Genomic DNA, 21,782 nt, shown 5'->3' with positions numbered 1-21,782 from the left:
CGAAAAGTCAGTAGAAAACACTGTTTTATGTCATACGAGTGGGTGTACGGTCTGTAAAATGAGGCAAGGACTGCAATACTTTATTATTATTATTATTATTTATTATTATTAATATGACTAGTACTGAAGTATGTCATGTCTAATTTTAAAAGAGTGGACCAACATTATATTCTGCTTTGCACACACCAGTGTGTACACATGGACAAAGAAAAAAAATTCCCGGATTTTTCCCGAATTTCCCGGTTCAAAATACACTTTCTCCCGGGTGAAAATACACTTTTTCCGTCTTAAATGACAGTATACCTTTCCTCAGCACTGTAAAACTTATCAGTCCATAGAAAGTTTATGGATTTCTACCCAGACGTAGAATTTGCCGGCACTTTAGAAAACGAAACTCAGGGGGAAAAAAAAACGTTTTGGAAAGATCTTTGATGTGCAGCAACATACATGCTGCATTTTTTTGTGTTACAGAGATATAAAGTCGAATTCCACCAAACACCGCAAGTTACTTTCCGAAGCAATGTAATCGAGATTACAACGCACTTTTGTAAGCCAGTCATAGCTCATGTCACGTGATCCCGCCAGCTGATGACAGCATAGGACACGTGACGTAGTCAACCAATACCAAAGATCAATCCTCAGTAGGCCGAACACACAAAAAAGAAAAGTTAATGGTTTAAATTAATATACATAGTGTTGCTACAAGAAAAACAAAGCTTTCACAAAATAATATTGGTCTCGAAGATTAATAAGCTGCAAGAGAAGCTAAGCTTCCACATATAATGCTGATCTTTTTGCGCGTGTTACACTTTAAGATACATCACACAAATGAGCCAGTAAAATTTTTAATAATGATGTAAATGTCTGATCTTCTGGGCTCGAAATTCTTCTAGATGGTCGTCCTCAAAGAGTTGATTTTTAAATGAGAGTCAAACACACTGTGATTTAAGAAATTCATCGTACATTCTCGCACATAGTTTATCTTGCGTAAAAGGAAAATTTACTTTGAAAGTAACACTTTTCAAACCACCATTCGCAATATTTTCCCGTGACCTGTTAGAAATTGGTTCGTTTCAGCAGTTGCCAGAGAGTGCCACATAATAGGCGTCACTGCACCTGCGCAGCTACGATGACGCAGGAAGCCCACATGGTCTTAAGTGTAAAACATTAAAAGTTCTTGCATTATGTCATAAAACAAACAAGACATCAATAGATACTTCAAGAGCATCAGAATTTCGTGAACCATACTGAAATGCATAATTCGGCATAAAGTGCACAATCGTTATGTCCAGATTTGGATGTTAATTTTCTGGAGTACCGGTACTGTATGGTTCAAATGGCTCTGAGCACTATGGGACTTAACTTCTGAGGTCATCAGTCCCTTAGAACTTAGAACTACTTAAACCTAACTAACATAAGGACAACACACACATCCATGCCTGAGGCAGGATTCGAACCTGCGACCGTAGCGGTCACGCTGTTCCAGACTGTAGCACCTAGAACTGCTCGGCCACTCCGGTTGGCACCAGTACTGTATTATCTCATGTTTGGTTCTTTATTATGGCATAATGCCATACGAGATAGAAGATGGAAAACGTGCACTTGAAATGCAGCGAACAGTTGAAACTAGCCAACAGTGTGAAATTAACACTTCGTTTCAAATAAACTGACTGCCTCAGCGCAAAAGATTAATAAAAGCCAAATCTCTTTAGCAAACCGACGAAAATAACTTCATTGTTCTGCAAGGCGATTGATGCTCGACTGTCAGAAAGGTGGAAATGAAACCTGGAACTAACAACATATTTTAGCCGTCTGTAACTATGTGAAAGTATTTTAATTCATTTGGTAGCTCTCGGCCACAGAAATTCGTTTTGTTTTCATTCAATGTGAGAGCAATAAACGAAGAGGAAATAGCAAAATCACTAAACGTAAACACAGGTCACGTGGAGACTACCCACATCCCCACTACAACTCAGACTGCTCTGTGCATCAGCCCCGTATCTACAATATCTACATCTACATACATACTCCACAATCCACCATACGGTGCGTGGTGGAGGGTACCTCGTACAACAACTAGCATCTTCTCTCCCTGTTCCACGCCCAAACAGAACGAGGGAAAAATGACTGCCTATATGCCTCTGTACCAGCCCTAATTTCTCTTACCTTATCTTTGTGGTCTTTCCGTGAAATGTAAGTTGGCGGCAGTAAAATTGTACTGCGGTCAGCCTCAAATGCTGGTTCTCTAAATTCCCTCAGTAGCTATTCACGAAAAGAACGCCTCCTTTCCTCTAGAGACTCCCATCTGAGTTCCTGAAGCATTTCCATAACACTCGCGTGATGATCAAACCTACCAGTAACAAATCTAGCAGCCGGCCTCTGAACTGCTTCTATGTCCTCCCTCAATCCGACCTGATAGGGATCCCAAACACTCGAGCAGTACTCAAGAATAGGTTGTATTAGTGTTTTATAAGCGGTCTCCTCTACAGATGAACCACATCTTCCCAAAATTCTACCAATGAACCGATGACTACTATCCGCCTTCCCCACAACTGCCATTACATGCTTGTCCGCCTTCCCCACAACTGCCATTACATGCTTGTCCCACTTCATATCACTCTGCGATGTTACGCCCAAATATTTAATTGACGTGACTGTGTCACTACTAATGGAGTATTCAAACATTAAAGGATTCTTTTTCCTATTCATCTGCATTAATTTACATTTATCTATATTTAGAGTTAGCTGTGATTCTTTACACCAATCACAAATCCTGTCCAAGTCATCTTGTATCCTCCTACAGTCACTCGACGACGACACCTTCCCATACACCACAGCATCATCAGCAAACAGCTGCACATTGCTATTCACCCTATCCAAAAGATCATTTATGTAGATGGAAAACAACAGCAGACCTACCACAATTCCCTGGGGCACTCCAGATGATACCTTCACCTCCGATGAACACTCACCATCGAGGACAACGTACAGAGTTCTATTACTTAAGAAGTCTTCGAGCCACTCACATACTTGGGAACCAATCCCATATGCTCGTACCTTAGTTAGGAGTCTGCAATGGGGCACCAAGTCAAATGCTTTCCGGAAGTCAAGGAATATGGCATCCGTCTGATACCCTTCATCCATGGTTCGCAAGATATCATGTGAAAAAAGGGCGAGTTGCGTTTCACAGGAGCAATGCTTTCTAAAGCCATGCTGATGCACGGTCAGCAACTTCTCTCTCTCAAGGAAACTCATTATATTCGAACTGAGAATATGTTCGAGAATCCTGCAACAAACCGATGTTAAGGATATTGGTCTGTAATTTTGAGGATCCATCCTTCTACCCTTCTTATATACAGGCGTCACCTGCGCATTTTTCCAGTCACTCGGGACTTTACGTTGGGCAAGAGATTCACAATAAATGCAAGCTAAGTAAGGAGCCAATGCAGTAGAGTACTCTCTGTAAAACCGAATTGGAATCCCATCAGGACCTGGCGATTTATTTATTTTCAACCCATTCAGCTCCTTCACACCCCCAGGGATGTCTATCACTATGCCCTCCATACGGGAATCTGTACGAGACTCAAATGGCAGTATGTTTGTACGATCCTCCTGTGTGAAAGATTTCTCAAATGCTAAATTTAAAATTTCAGATTTTGTTTTGCTGTCTTCCATTGCCAGGCCAGACTGATCAGTGAGTGACTGGATGGAAGCCTTCGACCCACTTACCGATTTTACGTAAGACCAGAATTTCCTTGGGTTTTCAGCAAGATCTTTTGCTAAGGTATGACGGTGGTAGTGGTTGAATGCTTTGTGCATCGCTCTTTTTACAGCAGCACGAATGTCTACTAACTTTTGCCTGTCCTCATTCTCCCAATCTTTCTTGTACCGCGAGTGCATCTGCCTTTGTTTCCTGAGCATTCTCCGAATTGCGCTGTTAAACCACGGTGGGTCTATTCCATCCATAACCCACTTTTCCGGCACATACTTGTCCAATGCTTGATTTACAATTTGTTTAAAATTTGCCCATAATTCTTCCACGTCCATCATACTGGAAGTAAATGAAGTCGATTCATTTACTAATTGGGATGCTAACAACTGCTTATCTGCTCTTTCTAGTAAGAATACTCTCCTAGCCTTCTTGACCAACTTTTTAACTTTTGTAACCATAGTCATAATGACAACATCATGATCACTCATTCCAAACCTGAGCAATTTAGATAGTGGCGCCCAGCCATACATCTGGAGCCAGAAGTGGGAGACGGAACTACTCATACGCGACTCAAGCGCACATGCGCAAGAGCCCACCCGCAACTGCTCAAATGAATCTAATGTGAACAGTTGTCATGTCCTGCTCATAGGTGGCAATTTGCTGTTAGGAAGCACTGCATTTTCTTCCTAAAGCCTTTGACACACTTTGGTTCGCAGATGCTTGTATGAGAACTGTGTTTTGTTGTTGTATATGGCGCATTTCATTTGCGACTTATTTTCGGGTTTTTTTTCTCTCGTTCATGTTTTGTTGCTACGGTATTATTCTGCAGAAGTGGGATACAGTAATATCCTTCGCTAGAATATTGTTTCTTATCAGTCAAAATCACACAAATTTAGCTGGTAACTAAAACAATGAGAAATTCTCGAAATTCTAAAAAATTCCCGGGTTTTTTCCGGTTTTCTCTTGGACGAAAAAATTCCCTGGTTTTTCCCGGATCTCCCGGGTCGTATACACCCTGACACACACAAAGTAGATGGTGCTCTAATATTGTAATAAATACAATATAAATATCAAACGCACTAGGGAAAGAGGATAATTTGATTCACTGGTACTCAAAACCCCCACATTAGTGAACATATCTTTTAAGTGGCTCAAAAATTTCCCTACAAAAAGAGTTCATCATTGGTTGACAAAACATGAACTTCATAACTTCATCAAGAGGTGGAACCCATGAAGAGTGGGGAAGGTGTGGTGGGTGGATGGGTGGGTGGGGGGGGGGGGGGCTGCATTCCACATTCCAGAGGAAGGATAAAGTTCATTCCTACCATTTTAATATTGTGGCCTAGTAATCTAGAATTCAAAAGGGAATGTATACTTATCTTTACACATCTGAATATTTATACATGGGTTGAAAATAATCTCTTTCAGAAGTAACAGAAATTATGTTGTGGTCTTTTGTAAGTAATCAAACACAATAAAACAATGGAAAGTCTAGGTTGGAATATTGGCAATATTATGAAAAGGACAGATTGCTATTCACCACACACACACACACACACACACACACACACACACACACACACAAAGGGTACATGTGACCACTATCTCCAGCCACTCTGATCAGAATCAGATTCTGGTGTGGGGGCAGCTGGAGATAGCAGTCATGTATATGATGTGTCCTTGCTTGTGTGAATGTGTGTGTATTTTTCTTTTGTGAAGAAGACTTTGCCTGAAGCTCATCTGTAACAGTCTTTCCACTGTGCCTGTCCGCAACTCGACATGTCATCTTTATGGTGAGCCGCAATCTTTTCTTTCATAATACTGTTGATATTCAAACACTATAACAAGTAGACAGAAATTGCTAAATCTCAAATGAATTAAAACAAAACATTATAACATCTTTACCACAACAAGTATTTTTATTGAAATACTTGGGCTTTAAAATCTCTTCAAATTGACGCATCACCTCGTAATTACCTCAAGCTTTCATAATCTATTGTAAACAGCATAGCTTTGAACAGGCATAAGAAATAATTTGCGTGAGCAGTTGAAAATTATATACACTGGACACTGTTGACAGAAACTGTTTCCAAAAAGCTTGAAATTTTATGAGTGATCATCACCTATAAAGCAAAAAGTTTTTATTCATTAATTTCCCGCCTACAAAACAACTTTGTGGTCAAAACTGAAATACTGTCTTAAGGAATATGTTTCACTATTTCCCTTGGATAGTAAAATGAGACTGACACTAAGCTCTAGTCAGTACATTTTGTACACTCAATCACAAAACATGAGATACTACCAAAATTATATAAATGCTATAATATTCAAATACTGCCAAGGATTCTGTTACATGCAAATATGTTCTTATGTATAAATATCAATGCACACAGTGCACAGTCTGGGTTTGGTTAATAACTATTAATAAATACCAATATCCATATTGCAAGATAACTCATATGTTTATGAGCATATTTATAAGTCAGTATTAGTTAATATCAGCAAATTTTAAGTCTAATGAAAGGTAGGATACAGCCAGTACAGCTGAAGACATCGTACAATGCAATTTTTAGATGCCAAAACATTATTTTCAATAGTGTGTTAAAACAATTCAGCATTTTTCTGAATAACTACACAAATAAATAAAGTTATTGTATATAGAGTGCTCAATTTGACTCCCTATTTGTCAAGTGGCTCATTTGCCCTTTTTTTTTCTTAAATTATCCTCCAACAAGCATTTACAACACATTTATTGTAGCACTTTTGGTCTTCTGCATTATTAGCAAGATACTGACAGCAGTTATTCAAACAATAAGCTGCAGCATATCAGTGAGCAAGAGGTGGGGAATACTGATTGCAGCCATGTAAATTTTACTGCCCAAAATACTTTATAAGGTTACATGGTCGTTATAAAGTCACATGTAATCTTTTTAAAATTTTAAGGGAATGGTATATTCTCAATAATATTACAACATATTTCATTAAAATTTTGGAATACACAGTATATCACTTTGAGACATTTAGCCTAAACTTCACAATACAAGTACAAAAATAAACAAAATTAGCAATTCGATTCGATATGTACATAATCTGAATTTTTTTCACGATCAAAAAGTGAGGTCTTAATTTGATCACAGGCAGTGTCTCCACTTTCATCACACCATTGTCACACAGTTATGCACATACTTATTTCTCTTCTCATTTGACACAACACTATAAAACAGCATATAATTTCTTTTTAAATGCTGCTGAACACCGGCCCCTTTGCACAACAAAGAACACTTGCAAAAATTTTAAGCAGCCATTTCCAACACACTAAAAAGTGATGTTGGAGCCCATGTGCTTCCACCATTATAACTGACAAAAACAACATTGCGATCCAGGTACACTTGAACTTTTCCACAGCGATAAATTTGTTTGCCTTCACGGTACCTATTAGCAAGTGGCACAAAAACAATACCACGTTCCTCACAACGCTTCTGAATGAGGTCCTTAAATCCTTGTGGTATCTGACTTGCAGTTCGAACAGCTTCTGCCAGCATCTGTAACAAAACATTAGTGACTGATAAATATTACCATGTAATTAAAACCTTGTTTCCAAATTGCTCTTACTGACAAAAAACCTAGCAAATTATACACCCCATTCAATTTACGAAGAATATGAGCAACACATTTAATACTACCATTTATTGCTCAGATTTTTTTTGTTTTTATAGCAAAGGCTCAAAAAGGCGCATTTGAGGCAGCTAGTTATGTCATGTCACTACAACAAATTGGAGAAAATTAGAGCTTTGTGCCCTGTACACAATAAGGCCATTTCAGAAAGGCCACATGATCAAAATGCACAAGCAAGGAGAAGGACAATGGCCAACACTTTTTCAAAGGAAACATCCTGGTACTGACCTTTCCATGATTCAAGGAACGGGTTATTGCAAATTTTTGTAATAAACAATAACAATGTAAGGAAAATACAGATTGCTACTTACTGTAAAATAGACATGTCAAGCTGCAGACAGGCACAATTAAAAGACACTTACACATAGCTTTCAACCACAGTCTTCATCAGTAAAAGAGAGACAGTGCAGACCAAGACGCTGGAGCTGGCAGACGTGTGTGCGTGTGAAAGAGAGAGAGAGAGAGAGAGAGAGAGAGAGAGAGAGAGAGAGGTCTGCTTGCTTGCATGTGTAAGTCTCTTTAGCTGATGAAGGCTGTGGCTGAAAGCTATATGTAAGTGTCTTTTAACTGTGTCTGTCTGGAACTTGACTTGTCTTCTTTACAGTAAGTAGCAATCTGTCTTTTCCTACATTGTTCATGTTCATATTCCTACATGGAATTTCCATTATTTAATATCAGTAAATGAGCCTACTGCGCCTATTTTCATTCATTGCTTTCATATGGCATCATATATTGGGGTAATTCGTCATTAAAAGAAACAGTATTCATTGCACAAAAGCATGTAATCAGAATAATAGCTGGACCCCACCATGCTGACCTTGCAGACATTTATTTACGGAACTTAGGATATTCACAGTAGCTCAGCAATACATGTATTTGCTTATTAAATTTGTTATTAATAACCCATCCCCATTGAAAAATAATAATGAAGTGCATCACAACAACACTAAAAGAAAGGATGAGCTTCACTATTCTGCATTACATCTGACTTTGGCACAGAAAGGGGTGAATTATGTTGCCACAAAAATCTTTGGTCATTTGCCAAATGCATTAAAAGTCTGACAGATAGCCAACAAACATTTAAAAACAAATTAAAACTATTTCTGAATGACAACTTCTTCTAGTCATTAGATAAATTTTTAGATATGAAGTAGTACCGTAAAAAAATAATTGTGTAATGAAAACTTACGTTAAACTGTCAAGTTCCACACCATTACAAAAGGGCATATTCATGGTCTATGGAACAAGTATTAACATAATGTAATGAATATATATAAGGATTTGATGCCTGTTCATGATGAGGTCATTAGATACAAAGAACAAGGAAGGAAACTGGTTACATCCTTACACAGAAACCATACTGGAATCTGCCCTACAAAATTTAAGGATACACAAATCAATGCAGCAAAATGGTGATCTGAGTCCCACTTCCTATATTGTAAATCCATTGCCTGTAGCTACTGCATTATGTCACTTGCTCCCCTATGGCTGGAGAGTGGGATGGCATTTCAATAACAGAAAGCAGGAAGAGTCTAATGGGAGTAAACTGTTCATTAACGAAACTGTACTAACCAAACTTAATAATAATTTTTGCAGCATGGTATGGGCTCAGCCAATGTCTAATTGAACAAAATGGAGTTTCAGAAGAAGAAACACAGTTTCAGAAGAAGATTGACTCAATTCAGTTTGTGTTGACAGATGAAATTTTTTGCTCTGACAAGTCATACAGTAAAGGGAACCTCCTGTACGAACATGGCTACCATAGGTGAGTATAATGTCAATATAGATAACTTAAAGGGCCTGATGATTGGGAAAAATGTAAATGCATGTCTCTATGATGCTTTGTTCACATGAACTCTTCAAGACATTTAGCGTACACAGAATGGCAAAGGGATGACAAAAGTACCAAATATGATAGCAAGTGTGCTAAGTAAACCAACTGCTGAACTTGTGTTGACATGCAATAAAGCTAAAGAAATATGGGACAAACTACGTGTGCAATTTGAACATAGCAGCACACTGCTTAAAAATGTTAACTGGAACTTTTTCCAGGTAAAATGCATTGAAACAGAAGGTGTTGGTACACATGCAGCTAAGCTGCTGAAGTTGTTTGTAGATGTAAATGACGAGTTAACAAAACATGGAGAGAATACGCTGTCTGAAAGAATGTTACACAGTCAAATCTTATCTACTCTGGAAAATAATACAATAATTTTGAAGATCTATGGGGCACAATACCTCAGTAAATCACAGGTTGAAAGTACTCATTAAAAAACTTTATGCTACTGACCTGTGTGAATAAAATACAATGGAATCAACTGAATTTGTGGTTTCAAACACATGAAAAGAACGAAATAATAGTCATCAAAAGATCAAGCAAAGCTAAAATTTCTGCATAGTAAATGCAAACAACTAGGGCACTGTCAAGCAGAGTTTCCATGGAACAGTCATGACAACACTAACTCGTAGCAAACAGAGAAGGTAAAGGAAATGTATTTACTTCAGGCATGTAGCTACTAATTACTCCACACATTGTGCATGGATCTACTGGAACATACACTGCTCCAAATAAATGGTATTGTGACAGTGGTGCCTCAAAGCATATAACTCCAGATAAACAATGCAATGAATTTTATGTGCATGAAGTGATTTTATAGGGAAAACAGGTACTAATATGTGTGCATTTGGTCAAGGACCAGTTAATATTGAAATTAGATGATGCTCTGAATTATACAGTGCTACAATGGAAAATGTTTTATATGTGGCTGATACGAGTGCTCGTTAGTTCTCTGCTAGAGCAGCCAGCTGGCACAGCTACACAATAACATTTGACCACTGAATTTTCTTTCTGAAACACTAATGTGAAGCATATGATGTGTTTAAACAGTTTTTAAACGAAGCACAAACCAGTGAACATTGAGTTAAGCAAGTAAGATGTGATGGAGCTAAATAATTTAATAACAAAGATGTCAAGGAATTTCTCATAGATAAGGGAAGAGTATTATTGATTCTGCCACCCTATGTCCCTGAGAAAAATGGTACAACTGAACATTAGAGTTGGACAATCACTGAAGCTGAACATTTGCTGCTGAAGACAAGTGAACTACTGAAAGCACTCTGAACAGAAGCTGGAAGGTTATCACTTCCAAAGGAAACCCCTAATGAGTTGTGGTACAATCAACTAAAAGGAAATCTTGATCACTTCAGAAATTTTTGGCACAGGTTGCTTATGTTCTTATAAACAAATATTTCCATTCAAAGTTTGATGACAGGCTGCTTTTGGACACCTTGTTAGGTATGTCAATGACAAAGATAAATTTAAAGAGTCTGAATTACTTCCAAAAGGAAACTAGTCTTAAATAATATTGTAAAATTTAAACCAGAAGCAGTTTGTAGCTTCTGTAGTGATCATGTTGAATTTGTTGGCAAGAATTCCCAGATCTGAAACAGTCAGACTTGGTACCCAAAGCAGAAGAAGGCAAATGTCATAGGCACTCTGCTTCTGGGAGAAGTCATAATGAAGGACAACGTGGCGCACTTGATTCTGAAGGAAGTCAAGTAGCAAGTGACTGTAACAAAGAAGCCACAAAATTCCTGAAACTTGAAGCTTCTGAATTTTCTGAAGATGATAAACTGGGAAACAGAACAGAATGAAGAAAACTAGCCTGGATGAAAAGTGGTGAATTCCTGTAACAAAAGTTGATACACACAAACATAACGATCTGAACTATTTTTCTGAAGCTTTGGAGTCAACTGAGAACAGAAAATGGATGCAAGCTATTAATGAAGAAATGGAATCCCTTAAGAGCCACAATGCGTGGGTTTTAAAACAGATTTACTATCCATAGTCATGGTTTTATCTTTTTAAAATGACCATTTACAGTTCAACATGAACCATCCTCAGATCAGTATACAGGTTTGCCTGCAGGTCTGAGGATGGCTTATGTTGAAATGAAGACAATCACTTTTTTTTTAAATTAATGCAATCAAGATAGATGTTGTTGTTGTGGTCTTCAGTCCTGAGACTGGTTTGATGCAGCTCTCCATGCTACAGCTTCTTCATCTCCCAGTACCTACTGCAGCCTACATCCTTCTGAATCTGCTTAGTGTATTCATCTCTTGGTCTCCCTCTATGATTTTTACCCTTCACCCTGCCCTCCAGTACTAAATTGGTGATCCCTTGATGCCTCAGAACATGTCCTACCAACCGATCCCTTCTTCTAGTCAAGTTGTGCCACAAACTCCTCTTCTCCCCAATTCTATTCAATACCTCCTCATTAGTTATGTGATCTACCCATCTAATCTTCAGCATTCTTCTGTAGAACCACATTTCGAAAGCTTCTATTCTTTTCTTGTCTAAACTATTTATCGTCCATGTTTCACTTGCATACATGGCTACACTCCATACAAATACTTTCAGAAACGACTTCCTGACACTTAAATCAATACTCGATGTTAACAAATTTCTCTTCTTCAGAAACGCTTTCCTTGCCATTGCCAGTCTACATTTTATATCCTCTCTACTTTGACCATCATCAGTTATTTTGCTCCCTAAATAGCAAAACTCCTTTACTACTTTAAGTATCTCATTTCCTAATCTAATTCCCTCAGCATCACCCGACTTAATTCGACTACATTCCATTATCCTCGTTTTGCTTTTGTTGATGTTCATCTTATATCCTCCTTTCAAGACACTGTCCATTCCGTTCAACTGCTCTTCCAAGTCCTTTGCTGTCTCTGACAGAATTACAATGTCATCGGCGAACCTCAAAGTTTTTATTTCTTTTCCATGGATGTTAATGCCTACTCCGAACTTTTCTTTTGTTTCCTTTACTGCTTGCTCAATATACAGATTGAATAGCATCGAGGAGAGGCTACAACCCTGTCTCACTCCCTTCCCAACCACTGCTTCCCTTTCATGTCCCTCGACTCTTATAACTGCCATCTGCTTTCTGTAACAATTGTAAATAGCCTTTCGCTCCCTGTATTTTACCCCTGCCACCTTCAGAATTTGAAAGAGAGTATTCCAGTCAACATTGTCAAAAGCTTTCTCTAAGTCTATAAATGCTAGAAATGTAGGTTTGCCTTTCCTTAATCTTTCTTCTAAGATAAGTCGTAGGGTCAGTATTGCCTCACGTGTTCCAACATTTCTACGGAATCCAAACTGATCTTCTCCAAGGTCAGCTTCTACCAGTTTTTCCATTCGTCTGTAAAGAATTCGCGTTAGTATTTTGCAGCTGTGACTTGTTAAACTGATAGTTCGGTAATTTTCACATCTGTCAACACCTGCTTTCTTTGGTATTGGAATTATTATATTCTTCTTGAAGTCCGAGGGAATTTCACCTGTCTCCTACATCTTGCTCACCAGATGGTAGAGTTTTGTCAGGACTAGCGCTCCCAAGGCTATCAGTAGTTCTAATGGAATGTTGTCTACTCCCGGGGCCTTGTTTTGACCTAGGTCTTTCAGTGCTCTGTCGAACTCTTCACGCAGAATCGTATCTCCCATTTCATCTTCATCTACATCCTCTTCCATTCCCATAATATTGTCCTCAAGAACATCACCCCTGTATAGACCCTCTATATACTCCTTCCACCTTTCTGCTTTCCCTTCTTTGCTTAGAACTGGGTTTCCATCTGAGCTCTTGATATTCATGCAAGTGGATAATATGTTTTAAAACCAGTGACTGCAGATTTTATATCCCAGGCCATTATGTCAATTTCTTCAAAAGTGGGTGGTAGTTAAATGTCCTCTAAATGCTGAAGTAGCGCAGAATCACTGGGTTCTACGTCAAAAGCTTGCAGCTGATGGAAGGGATGAAGAAAGCAGATCCTTGGCTGTTTTACTGCAAACACAATGAGAATAGACTATGTAGCAATATCTGTTGGTGGTGGGCTAACTGTTGGATGTGACTAGGAAGAAACTACTGCTTTTACGAGTACTTTACAATGTAACTTTGATATAACAACAGGTATCCATGATAGATTAGATTAATTATTCATTTCATAGGCCCCTTGGCATTGACCCCTTGGCATAAAAACAAAACAAAATGAAGATGAGTGATTATAATAATGAAGATAATTTGAGAATTAACAGTGAGGCTGATTTCTTCGTGACAAGTGGACAAATCATTCAACCACCAAAACTGTAGCAAAGAAAAAATTGGCTGATATTCTGATGAAGTCATCTGAAAGGGTTCTTTTTAATTTACTATGTGTAAGAAGTGAAACAGCAATTATTTGTGATACTGCAATGCCTGTGTTGTCAATAATGATGCAATACTCCTCCAGGCAAGCATGTTTTCAGAAAGTTAACTGCAATAAACTGAATGGACTCATGTAAGGAAGAAAAACTGTTTACATTTTGCTTCAATTATACAATGTCTTTTTGTTTGGCATTTAAAGAACAAAAACTGGATGCAGTTTTCCAATATTACATGTTAACCTACTTGTATATGTTTGGTCTGAGGTACAGTGTTTAATATTCAGTCTGTTACTATATGCTATTACAAATTAAACTAAAATATGGTCCAAATTCAGTTTTCAGATCACTTTCCCAGTTTCCATACGACCAGTTTTAGGCCAGATGCCCATCTTAAAACGATCTGTTACAGTTACAGTGTACCCTGTCGAATGTGGAACTGAGAGATCTCTGTCACGAGTCACTGTTACGACAGTACACACTGAGTTCCACATTCAAAAGGTTGCTCTGTAACTATAATAAATGATCTGAAGATGGGCATCTGGCCCAAAACCAGTCACATGGAAACAAACAAATAGGATACTGAGACTGAATTTGGACACTTCAAGTAATGATCACAGTACCTCCATCAAGATTAACACGTCTTGTTTTGAGAAACTAAAATGAATACTAACATTATTTGTGACAGAGGAGAGTATTTTACTGGTAGATAAAACTCCAGTTTCATTGTGATTACCGTCACCATAGGCTAATAGCTATAACAGACTAAGATCAAATAACATTAGACCATATAGATATTGCATTTTAATTTTGCAAAGAAGCACATTTCATTTGCTGGGGGTTATCATTATTTAATGGATTAAGTCTCGAAAAGATTAGAAGACTCAACATTAACAAAAGTAAAACAAGGATAATGGGATATAGTTGAATTAAATCAGGTGATGCTGAAAGAATTATATTAGGAAATGAGACATCAAAAATAGTACAGATTTGCTATTTGGGCAGCAAAATAACTAACAATGGCCAAACAACAGAAGACACAAAATGCACCCTGACAAGAGCAAGAAATGTATTTCTGAAAAAGCTATGTTTATTAACATAAAATATAAATTTAAGTGTTACTAAGTCTTCTCTGGATGTGTCCACTTCCAAAGCTGAGCAGTCAGCACAGCTGAATGTCATGCGGAGGTTCAATTCCCAGCTGGGTCAAAGAGTTTCTCCGCTCAAGGACAGGGTATTGTGTTGTCATTATTTCATCATCATCATCAACTTTTTTTTTTGCCCCCTCTGAAATTATTTGTCTGGAGTAGATCCTTGTGCAGAACTGAAATGTGGATGCTTTTAATACAGGCGACAGAAGAATGCATTACTACTGAAGAGATACTGACTCGATCAGGGAAGAAAAAAAAATTGTGGCTCAATTAAGTGTGGAGGAGGTAAGAGGGACAGAAATTGTAGAGGGTGATCCAAGGCCACACTACATTACACATCAGAATTGATGGTGGTTAGAGCAGTTATACAGATTTGAAGAGGTTTGTGCTGGATGAACTAGCATAGTGAGCTACCAACACCACAACTCACGTATGAAATGGTAGGTTATATGTACTATAGGTCAACACAAAATAGATGTCAGCTAGCACTTAATAAGATTGCTTTAATTTATGAGATACTGGCAATCATATTAAAGCCTCTGTTTCTCTTGGGCACGGCAATAACTTTTCTGATCGGTCTGATACGGCACAATCCAAAATCCTCTCCTGCACCAATCTCTTCAATTCAAGAGTACAGTTTGCACCCACCATCCTCAATTATTCACTGGATATATTCCATCTCTGTCTTCCACTGCAGTTTTTCCCGTATGCAGCTCCCTCCAACATCATGGAAGTTATTCTCTGATGTCCTATTAACCTGTCTTCCCTTCTTGCCAATGTTTTCCACACATTTTCCTCCATGCCAATTCAATTCTGTGGAACCTCCTCATTCCATATCAGTCTATCTGATTTTCAACATTCTTCTGTAGCACATCATCTCAAATGATGATTCTCTTCTGCTTCGGTTTTTTCAGTGCCCATGATTCACTACCCCAAAATGCCATTTTCGCCTGTGCTGGTATGCTTTTTACTTCCTTCTTTCTTTGCCTGTCAAATGTTAATTTGTTTCTAAGGGAGCAGAATTCCTTCATTTCATGAAATCGTGGACCCCAAATTTCATGATAAACTTATTGCTAATATCATTTCTGCTACATATCATCAATTTTGTCTTTCATATTGGCTCCCATTTCTTTTTCTACCATGTCAGCAGTTCTTCCCTTTATAGAGTCCATTAATACACTCTTTCCACCTATTTGCATTCTTCCTCTGTGTTTAACAATGGAATTCCTCTTGTACTGTTGATGTAGACACCTTTGTTTTTAATTTTCTTTATGATGGCTGCTTTGACTTTTCTATATACTTAAACAATTCTTCCAATGACTATGTTTTTGTTTCCTTCTTCAAGATTTAAGCATTTTTCCTGAATCTATTTTTCTTTGGTTTTCCTGCACTTCCTGTTTATTTCATTCCTAATTGACTTATATTGCCATATTCCTTTCTTTTCCTGAACATCTGTGACCACCTTCTTTCATTGAGTAATTGAAGTGTTTCTTCTGTGTACTTAATGTTTTGCCTTGCATTGCTTCTTACCTTCCCTGTTCCTATATTTGTCTGTCCACTTTCTATTCTAAGATTACGATTTTTAGACATCTATTCCTCTTCGATTGAACTGCCTACTATAGTATTCACTGTCGCATTATCTACAGTCTTAACAAACTTCAAAAGCTCCTCATCAGTCCTCACTACTTCAGCATCCCACTACTTTACACACTGAATCCAGTTGGTATCTTTCCATGTCTCCAGTCCTTTTTCCAAGTGTAACTTCTCCTCTTGTGATACTTGAACAGTGAATTCACTATTACAAGTTGAAATTTACTGTGGAACTCAATTAGTCTTTCTCCTCTCCCATTTCTATTCCTGAGTCCATACTCTCCTATCTTTCTTCCATTGCTTACTCCACTACAGGTCATCTTGGGGCACTGCTTCGCTGTCGATTCTGATGAGAAGAATCCTATCACTGAACTGTTCACAGTAACACACTCTTTGCCCTTACTATTCATGGCAAATTTTGCCCGCATTACACCATTTTATGTTGCTGTTTATATTACCTTATACTCATCTGATCAAAATTCCTTCTTTTTCAAACTTCTAACATACCACACTCCCAAACATAGAATATTAGCCTTTCATTGGTTATTCAATTGTTTCCTCATGTTTGCCCCCTCCCTTGGCACTTCCTTCCTAGAGATCCAAAGGGAGGACTAAAGCCTACACTATTCCAAAGAAAAAAAGTGGTAATAATTTATTTTAGGCTCTATTTTATGTTAACAGAATGTTCTCTCTTTGTGTGTTTGAAATTTACTGCATTATTTTAATGATAGTATAATGACTGACACCAAGCTGCAACTATCATGGCACTCCCAAGTTACTAACAGGGAATACATTACATTTTTCAATTACAATGCTCAGGTAATCGTCAGCTCAACAGCCCTACATACTAAGGATTTGGAAACATAATGAGGGAGAAACTAAGGGGAGAGGTTTTAAATAAATAAGTAAGATAAGGGAGAGAAAACAACACTATGCAATATTCCTCTTACTTTTTATGAGAAACATTATTCTTTTCTAAAATACACCAGGTTCCACAGATAGATAAATATTATAGCTCTGGTATGTAAAATATTAATAAATGTATCAATTATATGACACAAACCTCCATCCGTTCCTTCCCACGCTGAGCAGCAGGGGTCTGTTCGATGTTGGTGAGGTACGAGACAGATTCTACAGCACCTGGCTGGGATGATGGTTGCGACTGCATTGATACTGCTCTGTTCATCATCTCCAGTGCTCTCCTAAACTGTTCTACAGGGATATGGAAAGAAACATACTTCCTTACTGGCAAATCCTGCTGAATAGGTAAAAACTAAGTAAAGCATTGATTCACAATGCTAGCATCTGGGACTTACCCTGAATTCCAGGCTGTATAAGTAAATTCTCAGATAACATGCCTTTCCAGTCAGTGTACCAGTTCGTCACTTCTTCATAATTTGGATTATGGCTCAACCACAATGTCAGTATCTGCAGCCACTTTGGAAAGAAAAATCGCTCCAGCAGGGTGGCCATCGTGTGTGTTGGTATTAGATCTTGCCAGTCCATGACCCATTTCCACTGATCTGAGAAACAATTCAAAAATACATAATAAAGTTAAATGAGATTAGTAACAGAACCGTCAAAGAGCACATAACACGTGCGTGGCATACGAGGGTTGCCCAGAAGGTAATGCACCACATTTTTTTTCTTCTTTATTGAATATAATGAGAATTACATGCACAAAAGAATGGTGTCTTAGGTACACACCCTGTTTTTCCACGTAACCTCCATCCTGTTCTATAGCCTTCTTCCAGCGTGAAACTATGGAGTGTACGTAACAAGAGAGTGTATGCCCAGTTGGTACCAATCCTTGTCTGGTGGTGGAGCCAGTGCTTCACTGTGTGAATCACCTCACCATCATCCTCAAAAGTCTTCCACGAACAGCATCCTTTAATGGCCCAAACAAGAGGAAGTCCAAGGCAGCTAGGTCAGGGCTGTCAGTTGTGATAACCGTGGATGGTCTCCCTGACCTCTGAAAATCGTGACGCTCCACCGAACTGCCTTTTGACGACTTCACCCTCCGTGCCCAGTGACTAACTGTACTTGTGTCAACAGCAGATGCTCCATAGACTTGCACAAGCATTTGTGAATACTCCTCACAGTTTCCTTTCTCTGCAGTGAGAGATTCAATGATGGCATGTTCCTTGTAACATACATCGCCTATAGATGCTATTTTGAAACTGTCCTGCAGCCACTCTATCTGTTGGAAGTGACGGAAACTTGGCGTACTCACTCAGGAGACTTCAAATAATACGTACTTCATGTTTCGCATTCGGAGCATTGTTTTTGTCTGAGAAAAAAAATGCGGTGCATTACTTTCTGGGCAACCCTCATATATAAAGTATATATTAGGATAGGAAAGAAACAACACTTACAAATAATAATGTGTTTGTTTTTTGCTGTGGATGAAGAATACTGCTGCACTCACATCCATTAACTAATGAATGTGAGAAGTAATGATTTCTGAAACTGTTAAGATGGTGACAAGAATTAGTCATCAGAAGCAGATGTTCCTTCATCCAGCAAATGAGAGAAAGGCATGTCAGAAAAACGACAATTACACTATTAAGTGAAAACTTCCCCTAAATTACAAGTAAAATAATGTATAGCATGAATGTGCAGCAGGGTAACCGGCAATGAAATACTACCAACAGACAAAATTTTGTCATTCTAAGATCACCAAATACGAACAAGTGAATGCCAGAGAATAAAATTCTAAAGTAGTTGGAAGAATATGAATTAAAAGGAAATCACAAGAGATGGCAATCTTAAGAATGGCAAATGCCACTTTGGATCATGGAGCCGTGAAGAGTTGCAGTCATTGGCACGAAAGAGCAGAATCAGTGACACAAAAATTTACTTGAAGTGAACTGAATGAAACTGAAAGGAATGAAGGGAGAACAGATCAGTAACTGCATGTAAGGTCTACAACTGGAAAGTATTATCTTCTAATAAACATCAAGCTAAGCTTCTTACATAACAGAAACTTAAGCTGACACATTTTGTTAGTTAAGGCTACTTCCCTCCAACACATTGTTTACTGCTCAACTTTTCTGTCATTCAGATGTGTGAGAGATTCTTTTCGAATCATCCACACAACTATCTAATTTCTACATTTCTTCCTTAAATATCTCTTTGCCAATATGATTCCTCACTGCTGCTTCAATGGCAAAGCGTAGTTATTTGTGCAGGCAACCTATTTTCATTTTATCGTTAATGGTCTGGTCAGGTGTAGACAGACCACCTGGTTTTCTTTTGCAACTGTCATTTCTAGTCTCAATGTACTGCCACCAACTGCCACCAACAATAAGAAATAAAGGATTCATCCAGTTAGACAATAGGAAGAGGTTGACAAATTGTATGATTTAGGTTATCCCAAACAACTTTAATCAGAATTGCAAGACTTCAGATTTGAGTCATGCTTCTCCAAAATACAAATTCTCTCAATCATTTTGTCACATCATTCAATATTCCATGCCCTATCAGCTGCAAGATAACTATAGTTACACGTGCATCAAAGAATCAAAATATTGAACAAATAAACCAAGCCATTAAAAGCACGATCACACCAAACAGAATGGAGAACACATAAAAAGAAGCATATACAGAAGCTCAGATAGTTGGCTGCCCTTCTCTAAGTCTATCCGCTTATTATCCTCAAAAGTAATCATTTTTTTGAAAATATAATGGAACTGCATAGACAAAAATAATCCACTCACTAAATATGCAAGCTTTCGGAGCGTGGCTCCTCCTCCTGGTAGAAGGGAAAAAGGTGGGTGAAGGAAAAGAACTGCTGAGGTTCAGGACACAGGGAGAGTTCGGAAAAATCATGCTGAATCCCAGGTTGGGGGATATCTACTAGATGTGATGAGAAGGAAAGAGTGATTGTTGGGGACTGCACCGGACGAGATTTGAAAACGTGGGGTCTTAAACATGGAAGGTAGGGTAATACCCAAGACAGAGATTTCCGCCAAAACATCGTGGACGAGTTGATAAGACTGGAAAGCTAAGAGCATTTTATGTGATAAGAGGTTGGAGGGGAGTGGGGGAGGGTGGGGTGAAAGTGGAAAAATGGGCAGGTCAGAAAATGAAAGATATAGAAAATTAAACGGGAGTGAAGAAAGGAATAGTTACTGTGAAGAAATGCTGAGACTGAATAAATAAACGTGAATTAAGGCTATTTGGGTGACAAGAACTAAGGACATGTTATAACGCCAGCTCCCAACTTCAGAGTTCAGAGAAACTGTTGTCTGGGGTAAGAATCCAGAGGGCGAACGTAGTGAAACAGGCACCGAGGATGACTGTCAAACTGTTGAGCATGCTCTGCAACAGGATACTGTGTGTTGCTAGTACATACCCTCCAACTATGCCCATTCATCCTAACTGATAACATGGTGGTAATCATGGAGACATAAAAGGCCGAACAGTGTTTACGTAATAGCAGGTATACAAGTGGCTCTCACTTTGATAGAATATGTTCTCCACTTAAACATTAGTAAAGATTGGTGGTAGAAGGGTGCAAAGAGCAAATCTTACAGCGGATATGGTCAATAACAATACCAGAGAAGAAAAGTTGCCACTAACTATATAGCAGAGATGCCGAGTCGCGATAGGCAAAATAAAAAGATTCACACAATTATAGCTTTCGGCCATTAAGGCCTTTGTCAGCAGTCCTTATTTTAGCATAAAGACACAATTTCTCGTCACCAGTGTCGATGCAGGATAGGAATCGTCAGTGTAGTTCACTAGCCAACTGATAACGAGCAAGCACAGCTGCATATATGTCCAACTGCTGATTCTTGTTATTTTGGCTTAGAGCACGCACCGGATTTTTGAACCTTACCCAATGCATGCAAATTTCGCATGATGGTGCAATGGTCACAGTTCATCAAATCTAACAGCTCTCGAGTGCACTGACATGGATAATTGTGGATTAATGCACTTAAACAATCGTCATCAAACCACGAAGGTCTTCCTCCTTAAATTGAGAAAATCATTTTCTTGCCATGCGTTGCAGAATGGCATAATCCTCATAAATGGTGCACATGTTTCTGGCTGCCTCCACTGCTGTCACCCCACTAACGAACTCAAACAGAAAAAAGATGTTGGAAATGTTCTGATTTCTTCACTTGGCACTCCATTTTCTAGTGTCCACAGCTCCACTCACTATCTCTAATTGACAATACGTAAACTCAAATAGCAACAATGAACTACCAATAAAAAAATGACAATTGATAAACAAACACACTGATTGGAATACTAACATTGCAAAACAAAAACACTATGAACGTATGCACCAACCTAATGCGAGCTCATTTTCAACATTTTGAAGTGTGATGTCTAATAGAGGTTATTTAATTCCTTTTTTAAAACAAAAGAAAATATTCACAATTTAGGGTATCCCAGCAAATGTTGTCATTGTGAAGTCTAACATTCAATCACATTACTCTACGGT

General features: G+C 38.3%; 1 protein-coding gene across 1 annotated transcript in view; it reads right to left on the bottom strand.

Moving 5' to 3' along the window:
* Positions 1 to 5,699: 5,699 nt before the first annotated feature.
* LOC126253449 (tuftelin-interacting protein 11) overlaps positions 5,700 to 21,782 on the bottom strand; it is a 152,429-nt gene continuing 136,346 nt past the window's right edge. Inside the window, exons 12-14 of the mRNA XM_049954795.1 lie at positions 17,644 to 17,850; positions 17,391 to 17,539; positions 5,700 to 7,254 (exon numbers count right to left, since the gene is read on the bottom strand). Coding sequence (XP_049810752.1) covers positions 7,006 to 7,254; positions 17,391 to 17,539; positions 17,644 to 17,850 — 605 coding nt within the window. The 3' untranslated portion in view covers positions 5,700 to 7,005. The remainder of the gene's footprint in view (positions 7,255 to 17,390; positions 17,540 to 17,643; positions 17,851 to 21,782) is intronic.

Source organism: Schistocerca nitens, chromosome 4 (genome assembly GCF_023898315.1).
Source record: "Schistocerca nitens isolate TAMUIC-IGC-003100 chromosome 4, iqSchNite1.1, whole genome shotgun sequence".
NCBI classification, from domain to species: Eukaryota; Metazoa; Arthropoda; class Insecta; order Orthoptera; family Acrididae; genus Schistocerca; species Schistocerca nitens.
Note: the sequence above shows the minus strand (reverse complement) of the source record. Positions and strands in the feature narration are given on the sequence as shown.